This window comes from Drosophila sechellia, chromosome 2R, assembly GCF_004382195.2.
Source record: "Drosophila sechellia strain sech25 chromosome 2R, ASM438219v1, whole genome shotgun sequence".
In the NCBI taxonomy this organism is placed as follows: domain Eukaryota; kingdom Metazoa; phylum Arthropoda; class Insecta; order Diptera; family Drosophilidae; genus Drosophila; species Drosophila sechellia.
In genome coordinates, this window is record NC_045950.1 from 16,667,177 (window position 1) to 16,689,934 (window position 22,758).

Genomic DNA, 22,758 nt, shown 5'->3' on the forward strand with positions numbered 1-22,758 from the left:
GCGCTGATAACAGATGATTAACTATCGCTCATCTCTATTTGGGTGTCATTACTAAGTTTATTGTTGTTGCTCTTAATTAATTGTTATTATTTTGTGATTCGCGAGCTTACAGTCGACTGATAATGGATATAAGCGCGGATGTGGATCAGATAATAGCCCAGGCTCCGGACTGGACCTTCGCGGGCGACTGTGCTCTGCTGGCGCTAATGAAGCGCATTTCCCAGGTTAAATTCACATACTAGTACGTACATAGATAACAAACCAATTTGATAAAATTTTTGCAACAGAATCTGGAAGAAAGGGGCGAAAAGACTAGCCGCAATCTGCGGGATTTTGAGACAAGCGTGAAGCAAGTGGATATAGCTCTAAACAATGCCACCAACAGCCTGCGATCCCTGCAGTTTGGAAATCAGTTCGTGGAGTATCGGGTGGAGGAAGTGGATGACGCGGATTTGGCCATGCCCGAAGAGAAGAAAAAGAAGGTGCAATAGGCGATGTAATTTTGCAGGCTGCTGTGTTTACAGATCTTAATATGCTTGCAGCAAGAGCTGCCGCCCAAGACTTCCGAGGAATTGGCCAAGGAGTTTCTGGAAAACAACCTGCGCATGTTCCGCAAAAACTACGAGCCGGTGACCATAGAAGTGCCCGATTCGGATGATGAGGATGGCCCCGTCCACTCAACGTAAGTGACTACACTACGATTCCGCTCCATGCTAACTCCACTTTCCGCAGAACCGTTTTCCGTGCTAAGAATCCCTATGATGCGATACCTTTGCCTTATATTATTGGCACCAAAGAGTGGCAGGAACACAAATATGCCGGGTTGTATGACAGTAAGGAGAATAGTGAAGATGACAGATCCGAGGAATTCTCCTCAAGCTCATCGGACGAGAAGGAACCCGAGACCAAAAAAATAGCAACGTCAGCGAACAAATTAGAGGAACAGCATCTGTCTGACTCCTCTTCTCTAGCCTCGTTTGCCAGGGAACCGGCAATCGTGTCGCCAGTCATTAAACCTGCTGTCCAGGTAGCAGAGCCTGCCATCAGAACACAACCGCGTCCAATTATAAGCAGTCAAAGGAATCCACATGAGAGGGATATGTTTGCTGCACTCCGGCAATCGCCTCCTAGCGACGACCCGCCATCCACATCATCTTCGCCTAGGTCTTCACCAGCCTTTAGGAATCCATCAAGTCGCCTTCCAATCGCCTCTACTGTATCGCTTAGTTCCAGTAGCAGTAGTCCTGCTCAACAGCCCCCTCGTCTCTTTGACGAAGCTGTTTCAACCCAAACTCCGAAGGAAGCTGAGATCAAGCCAAGCCCAACGAAGCGCATGCCAGTTAATCTTTTTAACGAAGATGAGTTTAAAACCTTCATGTCCGAAATCGTGGACAAAGTCCAGTCAAAAACACCCAGCAGCTCCGTCTCTCCAGCAACGACAATTTCAACAAAAGAACCTCCCAAAACTAAGAAACCCATCGAACAATATTCAAAGCCAGAGGCGACAAAGCAGATTGTTGAGCAGGCAGTTTCGAAACGTGTAAACCTCTTCGACGACAGTCCTCCATTGAGTCCAACTCCGAGGTCAGAGCCTGTTTTTAATAATACTAAAGCAACGGGTGCAATACCAAAACAGAGTCCAGTTGTAGTTGCCAATAATGATGAAGTTAACTCGCTTTTTGGCAGTTCTCCTGTCATGCCAACGGAAAATCTTTCCAAGAAGCCACCTAAACCGGTAACCAAATCGCTATTTGATGATGACTTGGAGGACGACGACTTCTTGAGCTCCTTTACGCCCAAAGCAAAGCCACCAGAACAAAAACTGCTCTCAAAACCAAAGCCCTCCTTATTTGATGATGATGATTTGGATATCGATGATATATTTACGAAACCATCTGCTCAACCGAAAAAGCTCTCTGAAAGAATAGCTGGAAAGACCAGTTTGTTTGAAGACGATGATCAAGATGATGTCACTGATTTGTTTGGTTCGAAAAAGACCAAGGAAATTCCAAAGGAGACGTCTTCGGGAGTTTCGCCCGACAAAAAGGTTGAAACACCTGTAGCTTCAAAGAAAAGTCTCTTTGATGATATCGAAGATGAGGATTTGTTTGGAACCCCAAAGGCTAAGAACTTAATAAGAAGAAAACCATACAATGATCCTGAAGCAGTTGGAGAAGATAAGAAACAAAGTGAGATTGCAGAACAGAAATCCAAGAATATAGAAACTAAAGAAAAACAGCCTCAAGTTATAGCAGAAAATGCATCTGTGCCTATTCTCAGAGTTTCACCTCCTCCCATGGAAGTTACGGAACAAAAGTCTGATGAGAAAGAATGGAAGGCGGTTAAGGATGATACATCGTCAGCACCAAATATTCCTAAATCTAAAGATTTGTTCAGTGAAAACTTAACCGACGATGAGCTATTCTCTAGTACTTTTAATAATATGGCTGAGCCAAAAAGTGCTAATGAAACTAATGAATTTAACAAACGAATTGAAAAAAATACTTCGCAAACTGAGGAAAATGTATCGCCGGCGAATCCTCCTACAAAACTATCTACCAAACCAACTGATTTGTTTAACGAAGATTTTAGCGATGATGATACATTTTTGAGTGCATCCATGTCTAAAGAAATTAAAAAACCATCTGAGGTGCAGATGGAGAATGAGATTAAACAAGAAGGAATACCACAGCAACTGCCAGAGAACAAAATAGATGAAATAACAGCGGGCGATGAAAAGGATGAACTTGTGCCCGAAATGTTAAGCAAGCCGCAAATAGATGAGACAGTTTCCGAAACTCCTCCGCCAGACGATTATCAAGGCAACGTAGACCCCATTATATCAATGGTGGCCGATGTCACCAATAAAACATCAGTGCATACGCTTACCCCGCGTAAGCCGGCGGATTTGGTTGCTGCGCAGCAAATCATGCAGAATTACTCGAATCTCTTTTCCGACGAACCGCCGGACGACAGCGAATTCTTTCAAACGCTCGGCAGCAGCGGTCTCAGCAGTCTAAGTGCCTCCAAAATCTTTGACAACGACCACGACTTCTTCGAACCCGCTCTACCAAATATTCCTAGTGCGACAAAGCCATCTCCAGTAACCCCGGGGGATCAACCTTCTTTGTCGTCTGACTACGGTGCCATGTGCTTATTCAGTGATGTGCCACCCGAAGATAACGATCATGATGGTGATGAAGTGCAGAAGCAAGCTGAACCTCAGAAGGACGAACTTGCGTCAACCACCCGAATACACACAATCTTCTACGATGATTTCAGTGAGACTGCAAGGGCAGGCGCAGTGCAGCCAGCGCCCAAACGCTTCACTTTCGATGAGGGGCCACCGCCAGCTGATGAAACTGATCGTAGTCAAGTTAAGGAGACTTCTGAATTGCAGAAACCCACTTCGCCCGTTAAGAAACTTAAAATGCCTAATATTAACATCAATGTACATGCCCTACTTCCCGGCTCTGGTGGCGTGCCAAAGCTGATCAGGAAACAAGAATCATCGAGTTCCGAGAGAGAGGAACCTCAAACCACAGTACAACCTGAGACTGTGTCACCAAATTCTGGACAAACCACTGTTTCTTCTCCAGACGGTGCCCTGCAACATGTGAACAAATTTCGCGCTCGTGGACCTGCCAAAAGGCGACCCTCTACCAGGAGGGGAAGAAAGGAAAACTATGCCAAAAGCTTATTGGATGCTGGACAAGATGAAGGCCCAACAGCTTCGGCTAGAGATAGCCCAGAAGTGGAACACTCTGAGCCCAGTTTCATTAAAGCACCCCCTCCTCAGTATGTTCAGCCTGAAGAGATGTTTTCAGCTCCAGCCCAGCAGATTCAGCCGCAGCTCCAAAGACCGCCGCCATCTACTGCAGGTGGCTCCTTTTTGGACAGCCCCGATGAAGATGATTCATTCTTTAATTCCGTCCCGACAAAGTCAGTGGAGGGAAAGCAGGGTTCTGATCCACCCAAGTCATATCGCTCGTTTTTGGACAGCCCTGAGGCAGATGATAAGCTTTTCACTGATCTTGAAAATAACAAGGCGGGTTTCAATGAGCCACCACTAGAGAAGAACTTGCCGCCACCAAAGATGGCAAACTCTTTTTTGGACAGCACAGATGAAGATGATTTCCTGTTTAATTCTGTGAAAACAAAAGCAACTACTACTGCCCAAAAAGCATTTGCAGCAGAAATCGTGAATGCTTTTCAAAAAGTCACAACTGCTCCTCCGAAACCATCGAATGCCAAGGAGGCTGCTAAACCCAAGTCACAGGCTGCGGCGAAACTATTTGATGATAGCGACGATGATGATGATCTGTTTGCTAGTGCTGCTGCTTCAGCTCCCAGTATCCAAACCGCCAGCCAGCCCGTTCAAACTAAACAGGCACCCAAACCAGCGGCCACTTCTCTTTTCAGCAGCGATGATGATGAAGTGCCTGTAAAGACTGCTCCTGCTAAGAAGTTGCCAGTGAAACCAAGCAAAAGTCTCTTTAGCGACGACGACGACGATGATGACCTGTTCGGAGGAAGCTCCACGTCCAAAGCAGGTGCTACCAAAAAGACCAAACCCGTGGCCAGGACAGCAACTAAACCACCTGCCAGTAAAACCGTTACGCACACTGCTACCATTCCATCAAACTCCGGTGATAATCCATTGGCCGATCTTCTTGATTTCAAGTGAAAAAACAGCTACGCCTTTTATTACAATTATGTACAGTTTTTGATCTGTGGATGGTTAGACTGTCGATCAGAGTATTGTTATCCGTGTATTCCTATTAACTATAATAAACAATGAATGTCAATGTTCATTTGTGGTCGATTCTTAGAACTAGACTTGGGGAATTTTCATGCAGTGCCTCTCTTAATGGGTCTATGCTTTTCGGTATTTGTTTGTTTTAGAAATATCTATTTATATTTGTGAGTATGTCTGATATTTCGTGATATTTACTATTACTATGCTCATATTTGCATATAAAATTATATCCCCATTAAGTCTCTTATTTAGTACACTTTGATTTGCAAATAGGTCGTGTTATTCAGTAAAGCAAATAACAACTGTATGCAGACCCATTTTAGCTACAAATTGACTTGCGCATAAACGCGCTATACGATTCTCGCAGTGTAACGTTAGTCTACGAACTGAAACTGAGTTTGTTTGTGGCTCTTTGGTCGTTATTCCGAGGAATCTCATTCTAGATCGAGCATGTCCTACAACTAGTGAGTTAAGCCTAAACGTTGACTGATGATCGATTGGGATCCGGATTCCGGAACCAAAAACGGACTCAAAGAGCCACATCGCGGTACTTCCGGTAGTCGTCGGACTCGTTGCCCAGCGACAACTTGCTGTTGGCCGTGATGTACGGATTGGCGTAGTTGGCATAGCCGAAGCCCCCGTAATACTGCATCTGCTGGCTGTGCGTGGAGCCGCGGCGCTGCATCGGCTGGGCCAGCACGGTGCCGGCGAATCCACCGGTGGAGCTGCAATTGGATGGCCTGCGGTAAATGCCGCCTGCCTGCTGGTGGTGCAGCTGCTGCTGCTGTTGCTGGTGCAGCAGCATGGCCAGGTAGTACTGCTGTTGCTGCGTGTAGTTCTGGAGAAGATTGTTGCCGTAGGCGGTCAGATCGTTCTGCACCTTGCTGATCCCGTCGAGGTTTTCCAGAGAGACGCAATTCCGGGACAGTTTACCCGGTGGTGGTTGCTTGTGTGTGCCGCGTGGACGATGGTGGCTCCTCTGCTGTGCCGGCGGCGGTGTCAACTGCTTGGGCTCAATGGAGCAATAGATGGGATCGTTGCTGGTGGAACCGATCAGCGAAGGCGGCGATGGTCGGTGCGAGTCGTGCAGATTGTTCTTCAAATCGTCGATGGTGATGTTGAAATACTTGGCGTTTTTGTCCTCCGTATCGAGCACATGTCGTGGATTGTACATGCCGGGCAGAGTGCAGCGTAGATCCATCAGCGACTGGGCGCGATGACCACCACCTGCTCCGCCGGTTCCGCCGCGCTGCATCAGCGTGGCATTGTTGAACTGCTGCGCCAATGCGGGTGCAAACATGCTGGCGTTGAATTCGTTCTGCGAGCCAAATGCTTGACTGCCTCCACACTGGTTGTTCATGCCCAGTCCCATTCCTGGTCCCAGTGGCAACTTGGAAGCTGTTTCATCGCACAGCTGGTAGCCGGCATTCTCGAATCCACTCAGCCGCTGGCTGGATCGCCGGGAGTCCGCCTTGGTCATGGGCACGCTGGGCGCTGGTGTCTGCAGGGAAAGTCTGGTTGCCAATCCTTGCAGCTGACTCAACACCTGAGTCTCCCGTCGCCACCTGATGCCCGTGGGAATCACACAGATCAGCGCGAAGCAGTTGATGATGAGGCGAATCAGATAGGAGGTGAGCTCCGTCAATCCATGCACAGATTGCAGTCCCTAATGTTTTAGTCGTATTTAGAATAGTTTTAGTACTTAGTTACTTTTAAGAAATCGTAAAGACCTGGTTATAAATTCAACTTACCCAGTGCTGTGTGGTCATGATCATGACAAAGACCAGCTCGGGAATCGAGAGAAGACCGATGATGCCCGACCAGGCGAACAAAGGCCAGCAGAGTCCGCTGACCAGGCCGTGGATGAGGATCGTGGTGGCCACGAACATGAAGAAGTAGAGCGAGCAGAGTGTGTAGGCGGCGAAGGGCAGCTCGCCGTGGGCCTCCAGTATCCACGAGACCTCACACGAGAAGGCACCCAGATAGACGATCTGTGGGGCAGCGAGATCGCAAATGGGAAGAAGAAGTGAAATGGAAATTAGCCGAGATTCGCAGAAGAAAAGCGAAAACATAAATCAGGCGATGGCAGCCAGAGATATAGATGCACGAAATACATAAACATAAAAAGCCGGAGACAACTGTGCTCCGCAACCATCCATCAATCAATTAATGAGCTCCTTCCCACTTCTCCTCCTTCCCCAGCTGTCAACTTGGTCAGCAACAAAAAGAGATGAAATTTTTACATTTGCGCAAAAACGATTTCATTTCATTTTCACTTAATGGAGCAGAAATGTTTTCACGCTGATAACGGTAACGGACAGACAGACGGATGGAGGAAGATATAGTGGGTTGGAGAGATGGTGGCGATTTGGTGATATCACCTGAAGATATACTTACCAGCAATAGAACCGCCACCACGCAGCAGATAATGAATAGATTCGCCTTTATGAAGCGCTCCATGATGCGATCGTTCCAAAAGTTTTGTATGCTATTGCCGTTGCCCGGCGGCCGCTTCTTCAATGAGGACGGCGACTGCTTTTCACTGGTCTTCTGATAATTCATTATTCGTGTTATTCGGTTGTTGCGGTTGTGGTGGAGCAAATGTGTGAATGCGGTTATTCGAGAGAAATTATGCTGGCTAGCGATAGGGTGGCCTTGGTTCCCCTTTTTCAAAGGAGGAGGCCAGTGGTGCGATGCGATACGATGTGATGCGATGTGTTCTAGTTCTTGGTTTATGTTCGAATGGGTTTCGAGTCCGGACCTCTTGTGGGTTGAATGAAAGCGTTAAGCAGCGGCCCAATTGAGCGGTGTCATGCTAGGTTGGTGCTGAAATGAGAATTCCGAGATGAAATGCGATGAGATGCGTCGTCCAGTTCGATACGGTTCGGAACAAAAGACTTAGGCAACGAACTTGTTTCGGCTGCTACACATATGTACGCGCATACAAACCAAAGCATCAACAAACAAACAAACAAACTCAGCCACTCGACTAACGGCCTGTGCTATATAATTTAGAAGATTTTCACTTTTCTACACTGCGAGTTCGTTGTCCAAGTCTTCTGTTTGCTCGTCGAAGCAAATATTTGACCCTAAACAAATGGTGTCGTCGCGTGCGAAGAAGGAAGCTTCTGGTTAACTGCTGACTGAAACTGTTTGCCTATTGCCAGTTACAAGTCAACTTATGTCATGACAAATGAATTCGCAAGCTCGGCATTAGCAAACCTATTAATCAATTACACTGCGCTGCAAAAATTTATTTAGTAAATAAACATCGTAATAACTTTTAGCAACTAAGCAGCAAAAGTAAAATGAAAAGTAAAATGTGAGACAATTAACAAATGGAAGGTAATCGAAAGATTTATTTCAGCTCATTAAGAAAGCCGATTTCGTGGGCACTTGTAATGAAAAAAACCAGACCAATTATCCCATTGCCTGGCCCACGAAATCGTGTTGTGGAGTGTAAACAATTGAGATGCCTCGCCAACACATCGCCCAGAGATGCGGAGCCCAGTTATCCGCTTATTCGGATACGGTGGTAATCCGCCCATAATAGACATCGTCATCAAAATAGAGGCGACGAACTTGTCGGCTCAATGTCGTCAGCACGCAGGTGCGCCGAGCTCATCGTGCTCATCATGGTCTGCGACTGTGATGATGATGATGAGGATCATAGTCATCGCGGGCGTATCCATAGGTTTGGCTGCGTACTCTTGGTCTTGCGGGCCAAAAAAGGAGCGACGCACCGGATATGCGCACCTTAAAGCGTTGGGGCGTCAACTTGCCCCATTGACATTCCGCCGACGTTGCAAGCCGAGACACCGATCACCAAGTTTTTTTTCCCGAGCCACTGTGGATGTGACTGTGACTTTCTTCAATGGCCGGAAAGAATTGCAAGCCAAGTTTGTTTTATTGCTAATTAGCTGGACACACTCATTCTCGGCTGGGTTGTCCGGTTTTTCGGGGGCAGAGCTGTAGTTATTTTTAAAACGGGTTTTTCGGCGGCATTCGACCACCATTTATTAGCACTCAGCGCCGGGAAAAGGTGGCAAGCGATTTCGCAGCGCCCTTGACTGAGTGCCACACCCATGCGGCGAGGATTACGAAATTATGCAGATCCAGCATGCATAATTTCGGTGAACCCGGTGGGAGCGAAAAAATGCGAGCAACATTTCAAAATATTTTGCATTGTCTGCACGGGCAATTAAATTAATTTCATTTCATTTCGTTATTGTTAACTATGCGAGTTCAATAGCATAAGTGCAACAATGTGAACAACAGTGGATGCGAATGCATGAGTGAGCAACAATGCAGCGGTAAAGTTATGCAAATTGTTATTATGAAGTCGCAGCAAAATCGAAATGGAATCGAAATCAAAATGAAAAGGCCAATCCAATGCGTTGCCGCTATGCTGCGCCTGTGCGTTTCAAAATGCAGCCATCTATTATGTGTATATAATATGGAAATGGATATATGTTGATATCGATGCGATGTAAAATGTACCTTTCACTTCGCATTATGATTGTTATTGCAAGCGATCCATCCAGCCAGCCATCCATCCCAAGCAGTTACAACAGGCACGAGAAATACCAAAAACTAAATTAACAATAAGCGCCGCTCGTAGAAATTATCAGTCAAGCAAGAAATGATTTCTCAGCGACGCACTCACACACGCGTTCCACCAAATTGTTCAGCGTTGAGTCACTCAGCGTAGTACGAATTGTTGAAAAGATTCGAAGCTGTCGCTCATGCAAATTGCGTCGCCCGACCGACGACGACTTTAATGGGGCACGTAAAGCCACACACAACAAAATCAGCGACACCACCACCAGCACCGCCAGCACCTAGTGGTTCTTGGCACTTTTACTGCGCGCACAAATTAAATAAAGAGCGGAGAACTCGTTTGCCTGCGTGTTTTTTGTCGCATCGCAAAAGCGAAATGTGCTCGCATGCAATTATAATTTGATTGTTATTTAATTGTACAACGGTTTGGCCACCAGCACCAGGTCAAGTCACAGTCAGAGTCAGAGTTGACGGACGTGAGAATGGTCGATATGTGTGTGGGTCACTCACTTCGTAACGTGCCGCGCTAACGGTACGCGTACGCTTCAACTTGGCGCGCTTGCAAACGGTTAAAAGTGAAATTCGAAAGACTGAGGAAACGAACTTGGTTCGCCGAACGACTCTGCGACCACTGCGTCGGCAACGGCGGCTGTTTGGCAACTGAAGAGCACAACAGCCCGAAGTTTTGTTCGCCAGCGCTAGCGCTCCAGAGTTTTGCTCTGGCCTATGTCGTTTTGTTGATTTACATTTTTCTGTTGGTTTCGTTTGTTTTCGCTGCTGCTGCTGCTGTTGTGCAGCAAGTTCAGTCGCCCTGACTCTTGTTCCAACAATTAAAACTAAATCCTAACTGGCGGCAGTGATGCTGTCGGCGGGCTGGGGAACCCGGCCATTTGCATAATGTGATGCCAAAGCCCAGACGAAAATGAGGCCTAACGGTCATACTTTTGTTTGGGCCAGCTTTTACGCCTGATAACTTATGGTTTCTGGCCGCCGGAACAGCTGCTTGTTCTAATTAAAGCCCACTGTAGCTGCGGTTTCTTTTTCTCGCGTTTTCGTTTATTCGCAATTCAATTTGTGTGTGTTTGTTTTACTAGCTATTGTGCCATTGATATATGTATCTTATATTCATCTTTTCTTAGGGTAAATTAAATTAAAATAAAAGTATACCAAAGGCAACTTAAATCGGTTTCAATCCTATTTAAATTAATGAAAAACATTTGTAAATGCCTAGCTAATAGATAATAGCTTCATGATTGTATGGGGGGATTTCAAATGAGTTACACTAGTACAGCCTGTTTCAGCTAAAAGTACGCTTACAAAAATGTTGATTTAAGGCCTAATGCTCGGCAGTAGAACCATTGTGGATCGGCTAATTGGGAGAACAATTATCTACAACGCCGCCCAGCTGGCCGGTCTGTTCGATTTTGTCCATTAGGTTGGCAATTTCCGGAGTGCAGTTGCGGAATTTTCTTAGATAGGTGTGGCCACGCAGCATCTCATTGTCCAGAACGCAACTGTTAAGCAATTCATAAAAGATGCTTAAACATTTCTCAAAGGTTTAGTTTTAGTCACTTACATTAGAGCTGCTGCTGCAAAGTTGCCTGTCCCCTCCAGATGCTCGAGCCAATTGTTAATTATGGTCTTGATCAGGGGATCCGTTGCCGGCAAGCAGATGCGCGCATGCACAAGGGCCTCCTTATAGTACTCGTTGGCCAGGAACAGATTGATGGCTTCCGACTGCATTCCCTGGCTAAAAAGATACGTAGCTGCGTGCATGATGAATCCTTTTTCCTCCATCTGCTTGGCATAAGCGCGACAGCAGTCCTGCCAAAGTCTGCAATAAATATAGACTAAAGAAACGCCGATTTACAATAAAAGCGTAAGAACTTACGTAAAAGATACGGAGGGAGCCAGCGAGACATGCCGTTCGGTAAGCGTCTTGTTGACTATATGCTGCTCCAGCTCCTCGCGTAATTTGAACGTGGACAAGGCCAGGCAAAGTGGAGCTATGTCTTTGGTGTTTGAGTGCTTCAGGTTGGTCACTGAGATATTACATGTATTCTTAGCATTTTAAATACTTTAAGTCAGTTTGTTAACTCACACTCCGTAGCAATGAGCTCCTTGGCCATCACTTTGGTGCTGAACAGCTTCGACATGAGCACCGACTTGTCGATCTCGGCAGCGTCTTCATCAAGAACAATGGCCAGCTTCTCAAGGGCACTTTTGTTGAGCTCCTTCTGGGTAAGGTAAAGACAGGTGCGGCTATGCTGTCGGTAAGAATGTTATTGAAAATTATTGTTTCAGTCGAATCAGGAGCACATTGATAACTTACTAAAAAACTGTCAGATGACTGCTTCGCCTCCAGCTCTTTACACTTTGGGCATTCTTTGGCATTTCTATTATTTTGATCTTTGTCCAACCTGAGCGCTTCCAGCATCTCTTCTACAGGAGTTTCTTTCCGACATTTATCGTTGGTTGGATTATCAGTAACTGCAGTTCCTGACTCCTGGATTTTCTTTTGATCCTTGTTAGCTACATCAACTTCGAGCTTAGCCGCTGCTTTGCGTTGATCCCGGCGCTGCCGTTTCTTTTCAGCCGCTGTGAGAACAGGAGCGTATGGCTGAGTCAGGGATTTGCTAGCCCACTTAACGTTTAACAGAGCATCCACCTTTGGACAGATGCTTTTCTCATTGCCTTCCAGGGCGTCCTTAATATCAATTAGCTCCACGGAGAGCGCTTTTCCCGAGCACATAATGATGTTCTCGTTGGTGGGCAAAAACATTCCACACCACATGGGGCAGTGGTAGGTGATGGTTAGCGGTGGCTTCTCTGGTGCATTGCAGTTCCACAGGCACACCTTTCCCTCGATGTGGAAGGTGAGCAGCAAGTGCTTCTGGGTATGGCTCCACTTCAACGAGGTAATCGACGCCTTCTCCGCGCTTGCCGTAAATGTGTGAAGCGTTTTCCAGTTGCGCTCCGTGGGCTGGAACTCCATCACGTACACGGACTTATCGTTGCCCGACACTGCAAACTTATTGCTGTCCAGCGGGCACCAGGCTATATCGGTCACATAACGAGCAAACAAAGCGGATTGGCGGATAAATGGAGTCCACGACTTCTCCATTCCCGAATCTCGCTCATGGATCTGCAGCAGTCCATCATCCGTGCCAACAAAGAGGAAAGAATCGCGGATACTGAGGTAACTGGGTCGAACAATGCAGTTCACAATCGTCGGCTCTGTAAGAAAATAAGAATGGTAAGCAATGAAGCGATCTTTGATTAGGTTTACTAATAATTAATACATACACTTAACTTAAATCACAATTAAATCTAATCAGAATGACGAAAAACTCTTTGTCCATTGTTGTATTTCAGGTCCGCACCTAATTGTGTGACCATTTTAATGATTTGTGGGAAACGATTAATTAAAACAAGCCTAAAAGTCTCGGGTAACAAAAGCTCGATGGCATGAGTAATTTGTGCTACTTGAAGAAAATGAAATCGATTAAACTGTAGCCAAGGGCAACGAATATCAAACGTATCAAAAACTTAGCAAGCTAACCACATTACACATTTCCTTTCATCGAAATAGGTTAAATTGTTCTGTTTACTAAAATGCCGCGACACAAAACTTTAGTGAGCATTGGTCATCGCATTATGAAGCGCTTCAACCAGTTGGATCTCAGGGTCAATAAGGAGTTCGTCATCTACATGGTTCATCTGCTGGCAAGAGATCGGCGCAAAGGTCTACTAAAGTACGACCTCAATAAGCCCACCGCCTGTGCCATTGAGGGTTTCGTGAATACAATTGTGGATAGCTATGTGAATTCGAAAGATTGTACCATGGCCAACATGAAGATGGCCTGGGTGATGAAAAAGGGAGTGACCATAGACCTTGAATACGTCAAGAAGCAGTACGAGGAAAAGTTCCAAACGGAACTGCAGCTGCTCATCAAGGATATCCTTCAGTATCCCGAGACTTGCAGCAAACTGCAGTTGGACCAGCTTTTCGCAAAGATGCAGGTCTTCATAGTGGCCTGCTACAATCTGGGCTCGCCCAAGAATCATGTTCTGCTTAAGCTGACTGCCCAGGCTCTCAACAGCGTCATCGGTCGAAGTGACCTGCAGAATTATGTCCTAAAGAAGAAGTACCATCGGCTAGAGTATCTTCAACGCTTGTCTGCGACTGTGGGCGGCATTGTGATCTATAACAACGATGGCCCCGATGGAGATCGGGAGAATGTTAGAAGTGGTACGTGCATATAGGGCAAACCATTTCATATTGCAGCCGTTAAGTTTATAATCTGTATACTTCTTAGTGGTAAATGATCTGGAAATGGCCCAGAAGAACACGGAAGCCGCCTTTGCAGCCAGTATGGAAAGGGCGGTCAAGATGCAGTCCATTTGCCAGGCGGCTATGGATGACCTCATAAACATAGATCATAAGGACGAGACCTTGACCTACCGCGTGCCCCTCGAGCACCTGGATCGGCTTAACCAGTTTGCAGCGACTTACTTTATGCTCCATCGCTGTCTGACGACTCTGAACGAACATTACCAGAAGACAGTGTACCTAATTGAAGTGGAGCATAAGCGATATCAATGTGTGATCTGCAAGATTGATGATACCCTATCCATGCGCACGGCTATTGATTCGGAGCTAATCTTTGTAAGTGATGTATTTATTTTAAAGATGAGAATTTCTCTAATTTCGTTGCGCTTCCAGCCGCACTTTGTGTACCTCTCTCAAGTGTGGGGCAATCTGAACAACTATCTGAACCACATTGTTGAGTTAAACAAGCTGAGAGAGCAGGTGGAGGCATTGGTGGTCGACGACTTGATGACCCTGACAAAGGCTACGATTGCCGAGCTGCAGGCGCTTCATAAGCGGATAAAGAAGCCCAAGGTCTGCAGCTTTGAGGAGCGCATGGATGCCGTGAAGGAACTGCAGACCGATGGCAACTTTTGCACGCTTAACAAGGCAGATATAAAGGAGTTTTGCTCTCTAGCCATGACCATTACTAACGGCCTGCTTATGCCGGCCCAGGTGACCAGAAAACTGTGCTCCAACGTGGACATTACATTTGGTTTCCGGGACCCAAGATACGCTCGATTCGCGGAGCTGCGCTTTGAGCCTTTCATAGCCGCCTTCAGAAAAGTGGTTTTCAACAATGCGGACCTTGCTCTGCTGTTCAAATTGGACGATGCGCTGATAGAGCAGGAACTGCAGGATCTGATAATTGAGCCACCAAAGCAGACAGATTTTGAGTGTCAAACGGAAATGGTCGTCACCAACGACCTATCGCCAGCCAACTGGATAAACGTAACGTGGAATGCGTGGGATTATCATAGGGAGACGATCCACTTGGCCAATATACGTAAGAAGCAGACTAACGACGCGCAGACCAACATTAGTTATGGAAGGCGCAACGCACAGAATCAAACCTACAACTGTCGGCAACATAAGTAAAGAACGGCAAAGAACATATACTCACCGATTTTAGATTTTCTTAAATCAAAGAACCCCAGAACACGATTCACGATAAAGTATATAAAGTGGTCCTGCCACACCAGGGAGTAGACTTCCTTCTTGTGCGACGTCCGTAAGTGTGTCTTTACTTTCATGCGCTCCACATCAAGGATGCCCACCTGTTGTTGAGTTAGGTATTTAGGTTCAATATCCAATAAAATAGATATATTCAAAGCCATACCGTTCCGTCAAAGGTGCCAAAGGCCAGTTCTAAGCAGTTTGGACTCCATGCCAGGCAGTAGACGTTGCTGGACACATAAACGCTGTCGATGGGCAGGCAGCTGGTGGTGAGCTTCGATATATCAAAGAAAGCCACGCGGCGATCCGAACAACCCAAAGCGATTCTAAACGAGAGACAGTTCAGTAACATTTGCGATTGGCTTATCAGCATATCAGCTTACTTGTTCATATCATCTGGGCACTCGGCTATCGCTCGCACTCCAAACGCCACTGTTCCGTAAAAGTCAGCCATCCGGCCAGTTTGAGGATTCATCATGCCAATCTGGCGATTGTTTCTGCACAACCATATCATCTCTTTGCTGGAGTCACAGGCAAACGACACGATGTCTTGCAAATGACAGCTGTGTGATTTGTCCTTGCTGATCTTGTAGCGTAGCATCTTGCGCTCGAACTCCACGGACCAAAAGAACAACTGATGGCGACTCAGAGAAACAATGACATGGTTGTTCAGCCAGTAGACGTTGTTAAGCTTGCCTGAAAGGATCCCAGTTGAATGCAAGCTTTCAATTGTTTGATTCTTTCCACCTACCCGCCGTCTTGCTTTTGCTGTAGTTCTTGCCAGCATGCGCTCCCGTATTGGTATTCCAGATCATCATCACCTCATCGCCGTCAATGGACACGAGCAGAGTTTCCAAGTGAGCGCTGTTCACGGAAGTCGAGCTGATGGTCTCCGCGCTGATGGCCGGTACCACTTGGAGATTGCTCGGGGGCTCAGACTTGGTATGCGGTGTTCCTGACGCATGCACCTCAGCCTGGTGGTAGATGTGATGCAACACTTCTCTCTTCGGCTTTGCTGCCTCGCCATCGACGATCACGGCATCATCACTGGACGAGCTGTATTGGATGACCTCGAGACTGTCCTCGGTCGAGTCGCTGGCATTGTTCTTGTTGCTAATGGTGCTGGCATCGCTTAAGGGACCCGTGGGATTTGTGGGCTCGCAGTCATTCAGCGTGACCTCCACTTGCTGCGTTTTATCCTCCTGGCGACTGGCCAAGAGGTCGGCTTTCACACTCTCGCAGGCCTCAACGAAATCCAAGACATCGGCACCGGCTGGCTTTTCTAGGCCCACAAATTCGACGCCACAATCCTCAGAGGATTTGCGTCGGCGTTCAGCTATAGGTGCACCGAACTCGTACTCTAGATGATCAAAGTTATATATGTCGAAGGGGTCGTCGGACTCGGCTGCCTTGGATTTGGTCAACGGTGGTGGCTTTCCCTTGGGTTTCTCCTCCTGGCCGCCATTGCGAGTTCGCCACTCTTCAGCTCTCGACGCCAGATTGTTGGTTTGTTCGTCCTCGGCGGCAGGCACCTGCCGCCAGGCCAAGGCGCAGATAGGCGCTTTGTGGCCGTGAAACTTGTAGACGATGTTCATCTTGCGCAGATCGCAGACCAGCACATTACCCATAGCCGTTCCCACGGCGAACAAATTGTCGTTGTAGGGCGAGCAACGCACCATAGTGAGCTGGTGACTTCGTGGCGAGATGAATGTGGAACGACGACAGTAGGTGTTGGAGGCCACACAATAGATGACCAGATCACTGGCGTCCATGGACAGAATGTTACCGTTGGCCAGGTAGCTCATCAGCACAGAGTTGGTAGTGTGGTGCACGACGCGGACATCCCGCGCCTCGTGCTGGTGCTGATGGGCCTTGTGCCCTATGACGGCTTCGCCCAGTGCGCAGTCCCACACCTGAACGCTTAGATCGTCGCCCACAATGGCGAACGGCTTGGCCGGCCCACCGTTGCCCACGCCCCACATGGGACTAACGTCCAGGGCCAGTATGTTGATCCGCGTCGACATAGTCACCACTTGGGGCTGCTCCCCGTTTGCCGGCGGCGCGGATATGTAGTTGATGCAGCGAATGCCGGCATACAGCAAACCGCCGTCAGGAGCAGCGGCCGCCAAAGATACGTTGCCCGGCGGTGTGGGCACATTGTGATACATCACTTGCGAGTTCATGGCGAATAATAATGACGTAGCATCTGCAGGGTGAAGGAATATTTCCCGCTAACAGTTGGCGTCGTTCAGGGAAAAAATTCTGCTAAGCTGTTAGTGTTAGGAAGCTTGTAAAGCTTTGCCAGCGATGCCACCTGGAAGGCACGGATCTTAACAGTTAATAAAATAGTATTGATAATGTAAATATAATTTTGATTTTTATAAACATTTATTTATAAATCAAATGTGGATCTGCTGTATATAAATAGTTTAATAATATAACTAAATACCTTATGCTACAAAGCCTAAAATCTAGTGATCTCGTTAGCTTTAGTATATTTAAATTACCCGCTATTTACCAAAAACGCTTTTTGTCCATCTGGCAACTCTATTCATTAAATTCCCTGTGAATGGCAACCAGCAGGTACAGCAGAAGAAGAAGACGCACAATAACAACGCAAAAAAAGGTAGAAAAATCTAGCAAATTGTAAAAGTCCGCGTAAAAATAAAATATAACCAGCCACAATGGAAGCAAAGCGCGAGAGAAAGTCATCCCTGGTACGTACATTGTAGATATACGCGAAGAAGAAAGAAAACCATGATAGAAGTGCGATTTTCAGGCCCCACTTTCGCCGTGTCCAATTCCGGATATTACCGATGACGATTTGGTGAGCATTTCGGTAAGGGATCTCAATCGGACCCTCAAGATGCGTGGCCTGAACCGCGAGGAGATCGTTCGGATGAAGCAGCGCCGGAGAACCTTGAAGAATCGCGGATACGCGGCCAGTTGTCGCATCAAGAGGATCGAACAGAAGGACGAGCTGGAGACTAAGAAGTCGTACGAGTGGACGGAACTGGAGCAGATGCACGAGGACAACGAGCAGGTGCGCCGCGAGGTGTCCAACTGGAAGAACAAGTACAAGGCGCTGCTGCAGTTTGCCATCCAGAACGAGATTCCCATTCCCAGCGAGCTGGAGGGCTGCTGAACGATTGCCCAGTCACATTCCTGTTTCTGTCAAAATTTTAATAAACCCAAAACGAAAAAAAACACCTGTAACTAAAGTACAATAGCTGGCAAATACCCTTCCTCAATAAACGTAATCTGCTCAAGAACCTCTGCATCGCATTTATTGGAGCACCCTGTATCTAGCATAAACAAAACCCGTGTCGGCGCTCCGCTGCGAATGCCATAAGATCCGGAGCGCACAAGGAACTCGGCAAAAGGCTGGTGGTTATGTATTCATCTCGATAGCTCCGCTCTCCAACCAGTTTATCCATGGCATTTCGCTTCTTTGGCAAGTCCTTATTGTACGCCCTGCCCCTGGGCGTCACGTTCCTGGACTGCGTTGGTTATGTGGCCAGGGTGGATGGTGAGTCGTCGTCTGGAGTTCATTCGCTCTACTATGTCGTGTGGTTAATCCATCTACAACTTTTGGCAGGCATCTCCATGCAGCCCGCTCTCAATCCCGTGCCGGATGAAAAGGACTACGTGTTCCTGCTGCGCTGGGGCACCCACAACAGTCAGGTGGAGCGCGGCGACATAATATCGCTCATTTCACCGAAGGATCCCGCCCAGAAGATTATCAAGCGCGTGGTGGGGCTGCAGGGCGACGTCGTGTCCACGCTGGGCTACAAGCACGAGATCGTTCGCGTACCCGAGGGCCATTGCTGGGTGGAGGGCGATCACACGGGCCACTCCATGGACAGCAACACCTTTGGACCCGTCGCCCTCGGCCTGATGTCCGCGCGGGCAGTGGCGATCGTGTGGCCACCGGAACGCTGGCGAATACTGGAGAACGAGCTGCCACGGCGCCGGAGACCCATACAGGCCTCCAAGAACTCCAGCAACTACTACAACTAGACTGACCAACTGGCGGAGAGCCTGCGCCCAAGATAGTTCCAATTGTGTACATACTGAACCGTATATTTTATAAACAATTTGTTGTGTTCCCGCATGCAAAGCAAAGTAGGATGTTCCAAAGTAAAAATTAAAGTTAAAACCAAAGAAACTGGATTCTTTAAATAATCCAATAATAATTTATGTCAATAGCTCTTATACTACAGCATTTTTCGCGGACGAATGCCGAACTCGTCCATGAGGCTGAGTGTCGGCTTCAGAGCCACGCCGGCGCGCACTATTTCAAAGTAGCCAGGAGTGGCCAGGTCTATGACCGTGGAGGCCAGTCGCCGCTCCTCAGTCAGGCCGATACGACCGGCATCAAAGACGGCACCCAATTGGGGCCATAGGGAGCGGAACTCGGACACCTGCAGACTGCTAGGCGCACTGGAGCGATTGGCGCTGGTCAGGGCCAGGGGCTGCTCCTGCCACACCCCGCACAGGTCGCGCATGAAGTTAAAGTCCGGAATGCGAATGCCGATTTTGGAGGTGCTGGGATTAAGGAAACGGTTGCTCAGCTGGACCGTCCGCTCGATCACGATGGTCAGGGGGCCCGGGAGCAAACGAGTTAGCAGCTCGTCGCTGAGATGGGCAGCCTGACCAAAGCGTCGCAGCGCCGAGATGTTGTGAACGCAGATGGCCACGGGCTTGTGTTCATCGCGACCCTTAATCTCGTAGAGCCGCTGGATGGCTGTCTCGTTGTTGGCATCGCAGGCCAGGCCATACACGGTATCGGTGGGCAGAGCAATCACCTGGCCACCAAGCAGGCACTGGCGGGCCAACTGGAGAGCAGCCTTGTCGCCCACCGCGCACACTGGAATCCTCAGCTCGCTCGCTTGGTGCTGCATCCTGCTGGATGTGTGGTGAGCCCGTACCAGTCGATGAAGGCACGTTTGAAGGCGGCGCATTAGTCTCGCCAGGTGTGGTTGCACACGTGGTTGCAACACTTGTAGAACGTGGTCATGGGCTCATCCGCCGACCGCGTCTGGATTTGCATGAAGTACGCCCGCTTATGGCCGCACGTTGGACACTCTGCGTCCGTGGAGTCCACGTTCTCCCACGCCGCCTTGCCGCCCAGCACGTGATCCACCTCCTGGAAACACAGATCATCAGAGATATTATCATAAACTCGTAGCAAATTGCATCATCCCAGTGTAAAAGGATCTTACCTTAAGGCGAGGAAAGGTTTTCGTGGAGATCTTGCGCCTGATCTTCGATATGTATGGGCAGGTGTTGCACGTGAAGCGATGGCAGTTGGTGTCCTCCTCGATAATCAATATATTTCCGCACGACGGGCAGAAAAACAACATAGTTTCGGAGAATCCGAATCCGCGTTGTTTGCTTTTTTTGATTTGAGCACGTTGAATTCTCAGTGTGACCGTGAATACGTTTAAAAATACTAACTCAATCATCACAATATACTGCAATCTTCTAATAGGGTTTTCATTTAAAATAATTTGTGCGTCAAATTAGCGGCCATGAGTACGCGGCGATGAGGAACGGTGAAATTATGAACATGGGGACCGCTTTTTACTTAGTTAGGAAAGACGGGACAAACGGCGGGACTGAAATTTCCTTTCGGGTGGTTGTCTAGTGTTCATTTTGGAAGAGAAACTAAAAATTTTATAAATAAAAAACGTCCGCTTGTTACAATTTCCACCATTCCTTCATAGATACTAATTTGACGCACATTATAATAAATATTTATAACTATTTAACAGGTTTGTAATAATTAAGAAATATTTTGAAATACTGTTTGAATAATTCATGTTTGTAATTTAATGAATTTATTACGTAGCCCTAGTATATACTAACTGTATTTTTTACGGTGAAATAAACGTATTTACCAACTTCTACTTTACGGTCATACTAATAGTATCTTTTAAGACATTTTGCTCGTTTTGCAAAAAACTATCAAAATAAACAATTTTTGCCAGACATTTGAGTAGAAGTATCTTATTACTTAAAGTAAAACACCATGTCGGCCGATGTGCGCGATATTCTGGACATGGAGCGTGCCAACACGCCCGAGGTGACGCGGGATTCATTTCTGGCCACCAAGAAGCGCAACTTTGAGCGGTAAACAAATGCATTTACATGTGTGCGATTCTCTAATTTACAATTTAATCATATCAGGACCAAGACTGCATCCCGGCGTCCGGAGGGCATGCATAGGGAGGTGTTCGCCCTGCTCTACACAGACAAGAAAGATGCTCCGCCTCTCCTGCCCACAGATACCGCTCTGGGAATCGGATCGGGATACAAAGAGACGAAGGCCCGCCTGGGCATGAAGAAGGTGCGCAAGTGGGAGTGGGCGCCCTTTTCGAATCCGGCGCGTAACGATTCGGCGGTCTTTCACCACTGGAAACGGGTCACCGACAATTCCACCGATTATCCGTTCGCCAAGTTTAACAAGCAGCTGGAGGTGCCCTCGTACACGATGACGGAGTACAATGCTCACTTAAGGAACAACATCAACAACTGGAGCAAGGTGCAAACCGATCACCTATTCGACCTGGCCAGAAGGTAGACTCCTCATTAGACTCCCTATTAAGTAGCTAAAATTGTAAGCCATTTGATTTGCAGGTTCGATCTTCGCTTCATTGTGATGGCAGATCGCTGGAACCGTCAGCAGCATGGAGCCAAAACTGTGGAGGAGCTCAAAGAACGGTACTATGAGGTGGTCGCCCTGCTCGCCAAGGCCAAGAATCAGACGAGTGAGAAGAAAGTGTTTGTTTATGACGCCGAGCACGAACGGCGCCGCAAGGAGCAGCTGGAGAAGCTGTTCAAACGCACGACACAACAGGTGGAGGAGGAGAATATGCTTATCAACGAGATGAAAAAGATCGAGGCGCGCAAAAAGGAACGCGAGCGCAAGACACAGGACCTGCAGAAGCTCATTTCGCAAGCGGATCAGCAGAATGAGCACGCATCGAATACGCCGAGCACGCGAAAGTACGAGAAGAAGCTGCACAAAAAGAAGGTACACCAGCAGCCGCGACCCTCCAGGGTGGACTCAGTGGTTAATGCCATAGAGATCGGTAGCAGCGGCATCAAGTTCTCCGACCTGCGCGGTTCCGGGGTTTCTCTGCGCTCGCAGAAGATGAAGCTGCCGGCGAATATCGGCCAGCGCAAGGTGAAGGCCCTCGAGCAGGCAATCCAGGAGTTTAAAGTTGGTGAGTCAAAGCGAGAAAAAACATTGCTAGCTGGCGCTAATTGGCATTTTCTTTGTAGATCCCGCTCCGCCGCCCACGGAGGACATTTGCACCTCCTTCAACGAGCTGCGTTCCGATATGGTATTGCTCTGCGAGCTTCGCACCGCCCTGTCCACCTGCGTCTACGAAATGGAGAGCCTGAAGCACCAATACGAAGCCGCCTGCCCGGGAAAGGTAAGTCTCCAGACCACAGTAATGGCAGCTCAGCCAAGGTGGCTAATTGGTTTTCCCTTAATCAATGCAGACACTTAACATACCGCCCTCGCTGGTGCCCATCAAGACCGAAGCCCTGGACAATAGCACAAATTAATTAAGTTAACGCGGCCCGTTTCCACTCAGATTCCCCAGACGCCGAAGTGTGTGCGGCGTGCTAATCATTGTAACCCGTTTTCCACTGTCCATATTTGTGCATTTGCGCTACTCCCAGTCCGCATGGGGAAATAAATGGATAAACAAGAAAATTGTTTTGCGGCACACTCAATGTGAAAATCAAATAGCCCACGGCCAACGTTGGCCAAGCAGATGCCATGTCGAGTGTGAGAACTTTTTCCCAACTGCTTGATTTATTTTCCAGCCAAGAAATGCTCGCTTAGTAGTGGCTCGCTTATTTGGGTTAGGCC

The 22,758-nt window shown here is 47.7% G+C and overlaps 9 protein-coding genes across 12 annotated transcripts; 5 read left to right on the plus strand and 4 right to left on the minus strand.

Moving 5' to 3' along the window:
* Positions 1 to 62: 62 nt before the first annotated feature.
* On the plus strand, positions 63 to 4,812 carry LOC6610101 (WASH complex subunit 2). The gene is made up of 4 exons (XM_032714137.1): positions 63 to 224; positions 288 to 482; positions 543 to 682; positions 733 to 4,812. Exons 1-4 carry the CDS (start codon positions 123 to 125, stop codon positions 4,685 to 4,687), a joined length of 4,392 nt encoding a protein of 1,463 aa, XP_032570028.1. The 5' UTR covers positions 63 to 122; the 3' UTR covers positions 4,688 to 4,812.
* On the minus strand, positions 4,678 to 9,974 carry LOC6610102. Of its 4 annotated transcripts, none has more exons than XM_032714140.1 (4): positions 9,830 to 9,974; positions 7,157 to 7,585; positions 6,511 to 6,750; positions 4,678 to 6,425 (listed from the first exon to the last, which is right to left on the minus strand). In XM_032714140.1, exons 2-4 carry the CDS (start codon positions 7,319 to 7,321, stop codon positions 5,289 to 5,291), a joined length of 1,542 nt encoding a protein of 513 aa, XP_032570031.1. In that variant the 5' UTR covers positions 7,322 to 7,585; positions 9,830 to 9,974; the 3' UTR covers positions 4,678 to 5,288. The 4 variants fall into 4 exon arrangements, with proteins under 4 accessions (XP_032570031.1, XP_032570030.1, XP_032570032.1 ...); XM_032714139.1 differs by lacking the exon at positions 9,830 to 9,974 and adding an exon at positions 9,260 to 9,395; XM_032714141.1 differs by lacking the exon at positions 9,830 to 9,974 and adding an exon at positions 9,260 to 9,394 and having other exon boundaries at positions 7,157 to 7,309.
* A 383-nt stretch (positions 9,975 to 10,357) lies between these two features.
* On the minus strand, positions 10,358 to 17,144 carry LOC6610103 (protein rigor mortis). The gene is made up of 9 exons (XM_002034678.2): positions 15,619 to 17,144; positions 15,251 to 15,563; positions 15,031 to 15,193; positions 14,815 to 14,968; positions 11,652 to 12,556; positions 11,421 to 11,586; positions 11,211 to 11,361; positions 10,896 to 11,153; positions 10,358 to 10,833 (listed from the first exon to the last, which is right to left on the minus strand). Exons 1-9 carry the CDS (start codon positions 17,048 to 17,050, stop codon positions 10,689 to 10,691), a joined length of 3,687 nt encoding a protein of 1,228 aa, XP_002034714.1. The 5' UTR covers positions 17,051 to 17,144; the 3' UTR covers positions 10,358 to 10,688.
* On the plus strand, positions 12,483 to 14,809 carry LOC6610104 (cilia- and flagella-associated protein 206). The gene is made up of 4 exons (XM_002034679.2): positions 12,483 to 12,575; positions 12,695 to 13,571; positions 13,639 to 13,988; positions 14,046 to 14,809. Exons 2-4 carry the CDS (start codon positions 12,935 to 12,937, stop codon positions 14,787 to 14,789), a joined length of 1,731 nt encoding a protein of 576 aa, XP_002034715.1. The 5' UTR covers positions 12,483 to 12,575; positions 12,695 to 12,934; the 3' UTR covers positions 14,790 to 14,809.
* Positions 17,145 to 17,451: 307 nt separating the features above from the next.
* On the plus strand, positions 17,452 to 18,139 carry LOC6610105 (transcription factor MafG). The gene is made up of 2 exons (XM_002034680.2): positions 17,452 to 17,584; positions 17,647 to 18,139. Exons 1-2 carry the CDS (start codon positions 17,552 to 17,554, stop codon positions 18,010 to 18,012), a joined length of 399 nt encoding a protein of 132 aa, XP_002034716.1. The 5' UTR covers positions 17,452 to 17,551; the 3' UTR covers positions 18,013 to 18,139.
* A 67-nt stretch (positions 18,140 to 18,206) lies between these two features.
* LOC6610106 (mitochondrial inner membrane protease subunit 2) lies at positions 18,207 to 19,049 on the plus strand. The gene is made up of 2 exons (XM_002034681.2): positions 18,207 to 18,396; positions 18,466 to 19,049. The coding sequence occupies exons 1-2, from the start codon at positions 18,303 to 18,305 to the stop codon at positions 18,885 to 18,887; spliced, it is 516 nt and encodes a 171-aa protein (XP_002034717.1). The 5' UTR covers positions 18,207 to 18,302; the 3' UTR covers positions 18,888 to 19,049.
* Positions 19,015 to 19,843, minus strand: LOC116800487 (yrdC domain-containing protein, mitochondrial). The gene has a single exon (XM_032715757.1). It carries the CDS (start codon positions 19,829 to 19,831, stop codon positions 19,085 to 19,087), a length of 747 nt encoding a protein of 248 aa, XP_032571648.1. The 5' UTR covers positions 19,832 to 19,843; the 3' UTR covers positions 19,015 to 19,084.
* LOC6610107 (DNA-directed RNA polymerase III subunit RPC10) lies at positions 19,813 to 20,294 on the minus strand. Its single transcript, XM_032715758.1, has 2 exons — positions 20,093 to 20,294; positions 19,813 to 20,016 (listed from the first exon to the last, which is right to left on the minus strand). Exons 1-2 carry the CDS (start codon positions 20,231 to 20,233, stop codon positions 19,831 to 19,833), a joined length of 327 nt encoding a protein of 108 aa, XP_032571649.1. The 5' UTR covers positions 20,234 to 20,294; the 3' UTR covers positions 19,813 to 19,830.
* A 489-nt stretch (positions 20,295 to 20,783) lies between these two features.
* LOC6610108 (DNA methyltransferase 1-associated protein 1) lies at positions 20,784 to 22,599 on the plus strand. Its single transcript, XM_002034683.2, has 5 exons — positions 20,784 to 21,002; positions 21,060 to 21,449; positions 21,510 to 22,099; positions 22,158 to 22,312; positions 22,383 to 22,599. The coding sequence occupies exons 1-5, from the start codon at positions 20,902 to 20,904 to the stop codon at positions 22,446 to 22,448; spliced, it is 1,302 nt and encodes a 433-aa protein (XP_002034719.1). The 5' UTR covers positions 20,784 to 20,901; the 3' UTR covers positions 22,449 to 22,599.
* Positions 22,600 to 22,758: the final 159 nt, after the last annotated feature.

What these genes read in the sequence shown, in the direction of transcription:
- LOC6610101 (XM_032714137.1), top strand. Translation starts at nt 123, where the DNA reads ATGGATATAAGCGCGGATGTGGATCAGATAATAGCCCAGGCTCCGGAC. An exon ending in TAATGAAGCGCATTTCCCAG is followed by an intron (nt 225 to 287) that starts GTTAAATTCACA and finishes TTTTTGCAACAG; the next exon opens with AATCTGGAAGAAAGGGGCGA. An exon ending in GATGGCCCCGTCCACTCAAC is followed by an intron (nt 683 to 732) that starts GTAAGTGACTAC and finishes CACTTTCCGCAG; the next exon opens with AACCGTTTTCCGTGCTAAGA.
- LOC6610102 (XM_032714140.1), bottom strand. Translation starts at nt 7,321, where the DNA reads ATGAATTATCAGAAGACCAGTGAAAAGCAGTCGCCGTCCTCATTGAAG. An exon ending in TGGTGGCGGTTCTATTGCTG is followed by an intron (nt 6,751 to 7,156) that starts GTAAGTATATCT and finishes GCTGCCCCACAG; the next exon opens with ATCGTCTATCTGGGTGCCTT. An exon ending in TCATGACCACACAGCACTGG is followed by an intron (nt 6,426 to 6,510) that starts GTAAGTTGAATT and finishes CTAAAACATTAG; the next exon opens with GGACTGCAATCTGTGCATGG.
- LOC6610104 (XM_002034679.2), top strand. Translation starts at nt 12,935, where the DNA reads ATGCCGCGACACAAAACTTTAGTGAGCATTGGTCATCGCATTATGAAG. An exon ending in TCGGGAGAATGTTAGAAGTG is followed by an intron (nt 13,572 to 13,638) that starts GTACGTGCATAT and finishes TATACTTCTTAG; the next exon opens with TGGTAAATGATCTGGAAATG. An exon ending in TTGATTCGGAGCTAATCTTT is followed by an intron (nt 13,989 to 14,045) that starts GTAAGTGATGTA and finishes TTGCGCTTCCAG; the next exon opens with CCGCACTTTGTGTACCTCTC.
- LOC6610103 (XM_002034678.2), bottom strand. Translation starts at nt 17,050, where the DNA reads ATGAACTCGCAAGTGATGTATCACAATGTGCCCACACCGCCGGGCAAC. An exon ending in TGCCCAGATGATATGAACAA is followed by an intron (nt 15,194 to 15,250) that starts GTAAGCTGATAT and finishes TCTCTCGTTTAG; the next exon opens with AATCGCTTTGGGTTGTTCGG. An exon ending in TTGGCACCTTTGACGGAACG is followed by an intron (nt 14,969 to 15,030) that starts GTATGGCTTTGA and finishes ACTCAACAACAG; the next exon opens with GTGGGCATCCTTGATGTGGA.
- LOC6610105 (XM_002034680.2), top strand. Translation starts at nt 17,552, where the DNA reads ATGGAAGCAAAGCGCGAGAGAAAGTCATCCCTG. An exon ending in GCGAGAGAAAGTCATCCCTG is followed by an intron (nt 17,585 to 17,646) that starts GTACGTACATTG and finishes TGCGATTTTCAG; the next exon opens with GCCCCACTTTCGCCGTGTCC.
- LOC6610106 (XM_002034681.2), top strand. Translation starts at nt 18,303, where the DNA reads ATGGCATTTCGCTTCTTTGGCAAGTCCTTATTGTACGCCCTGCCCCTG. An exon ending in TTATGTGGCCAGGGTGGATG is followed by an intron (nt 18,397 to 18,465) that starts GTGAGTCGTCGT and finishes AACTTTTGGCAG; the next exon opens with GCATCTCCATGCAGCCCGCT.
- LOC116800487 (XM_032715757.1), bottom strand. Translation starts at nt 19,831, where the DNA reads ATGCGCCGCCTTCAAACGTGCCTTCATCGACTGGTACGGGCTCACCAC.
- LOC6610107 (XM_032715758.1), bottom strand. Translation starts at nt 20,233, where the DNA reads ATGTTGTTTTTCTGCCCGTCGTGCGGAAATATATTGATTATCGAGGAG. An exon ending in AAACCTTTCCTCGCCTTAAG is followed by an intron (nt 20,017 to 20,092) that starts GTAAGATCCTTT and finishes CTGTGTTTCCAG; the next exon opens with GAGGTGGATCACGTGCTGGG.
- LOC6610108 (XM_002034683.2), top strand. Translation starts at nt 20,902, where the DNA reads ATGTCGGCCGATGTGCGCGATATTCTGGACATGGAGCGTGCCAACACG. An exon ending in AAGAAGCGCAACTTTGAGCG is followed by an intron (nt 21,003 to 21,059) that starts GTAAACAAATGC and finishes TAATCATATCAG; the next exon opens with GACCAAGACTGCATCCCGGC. An exon ending in CTATTCGACCTGGCCAGAAG is followed by an intron (nt 21,450 to 21,509) that starts GTAGACTCCTCA and finishes TTTGATTTGCAG; the next exon opens with GTTCGATCTTCGCTTCATTG.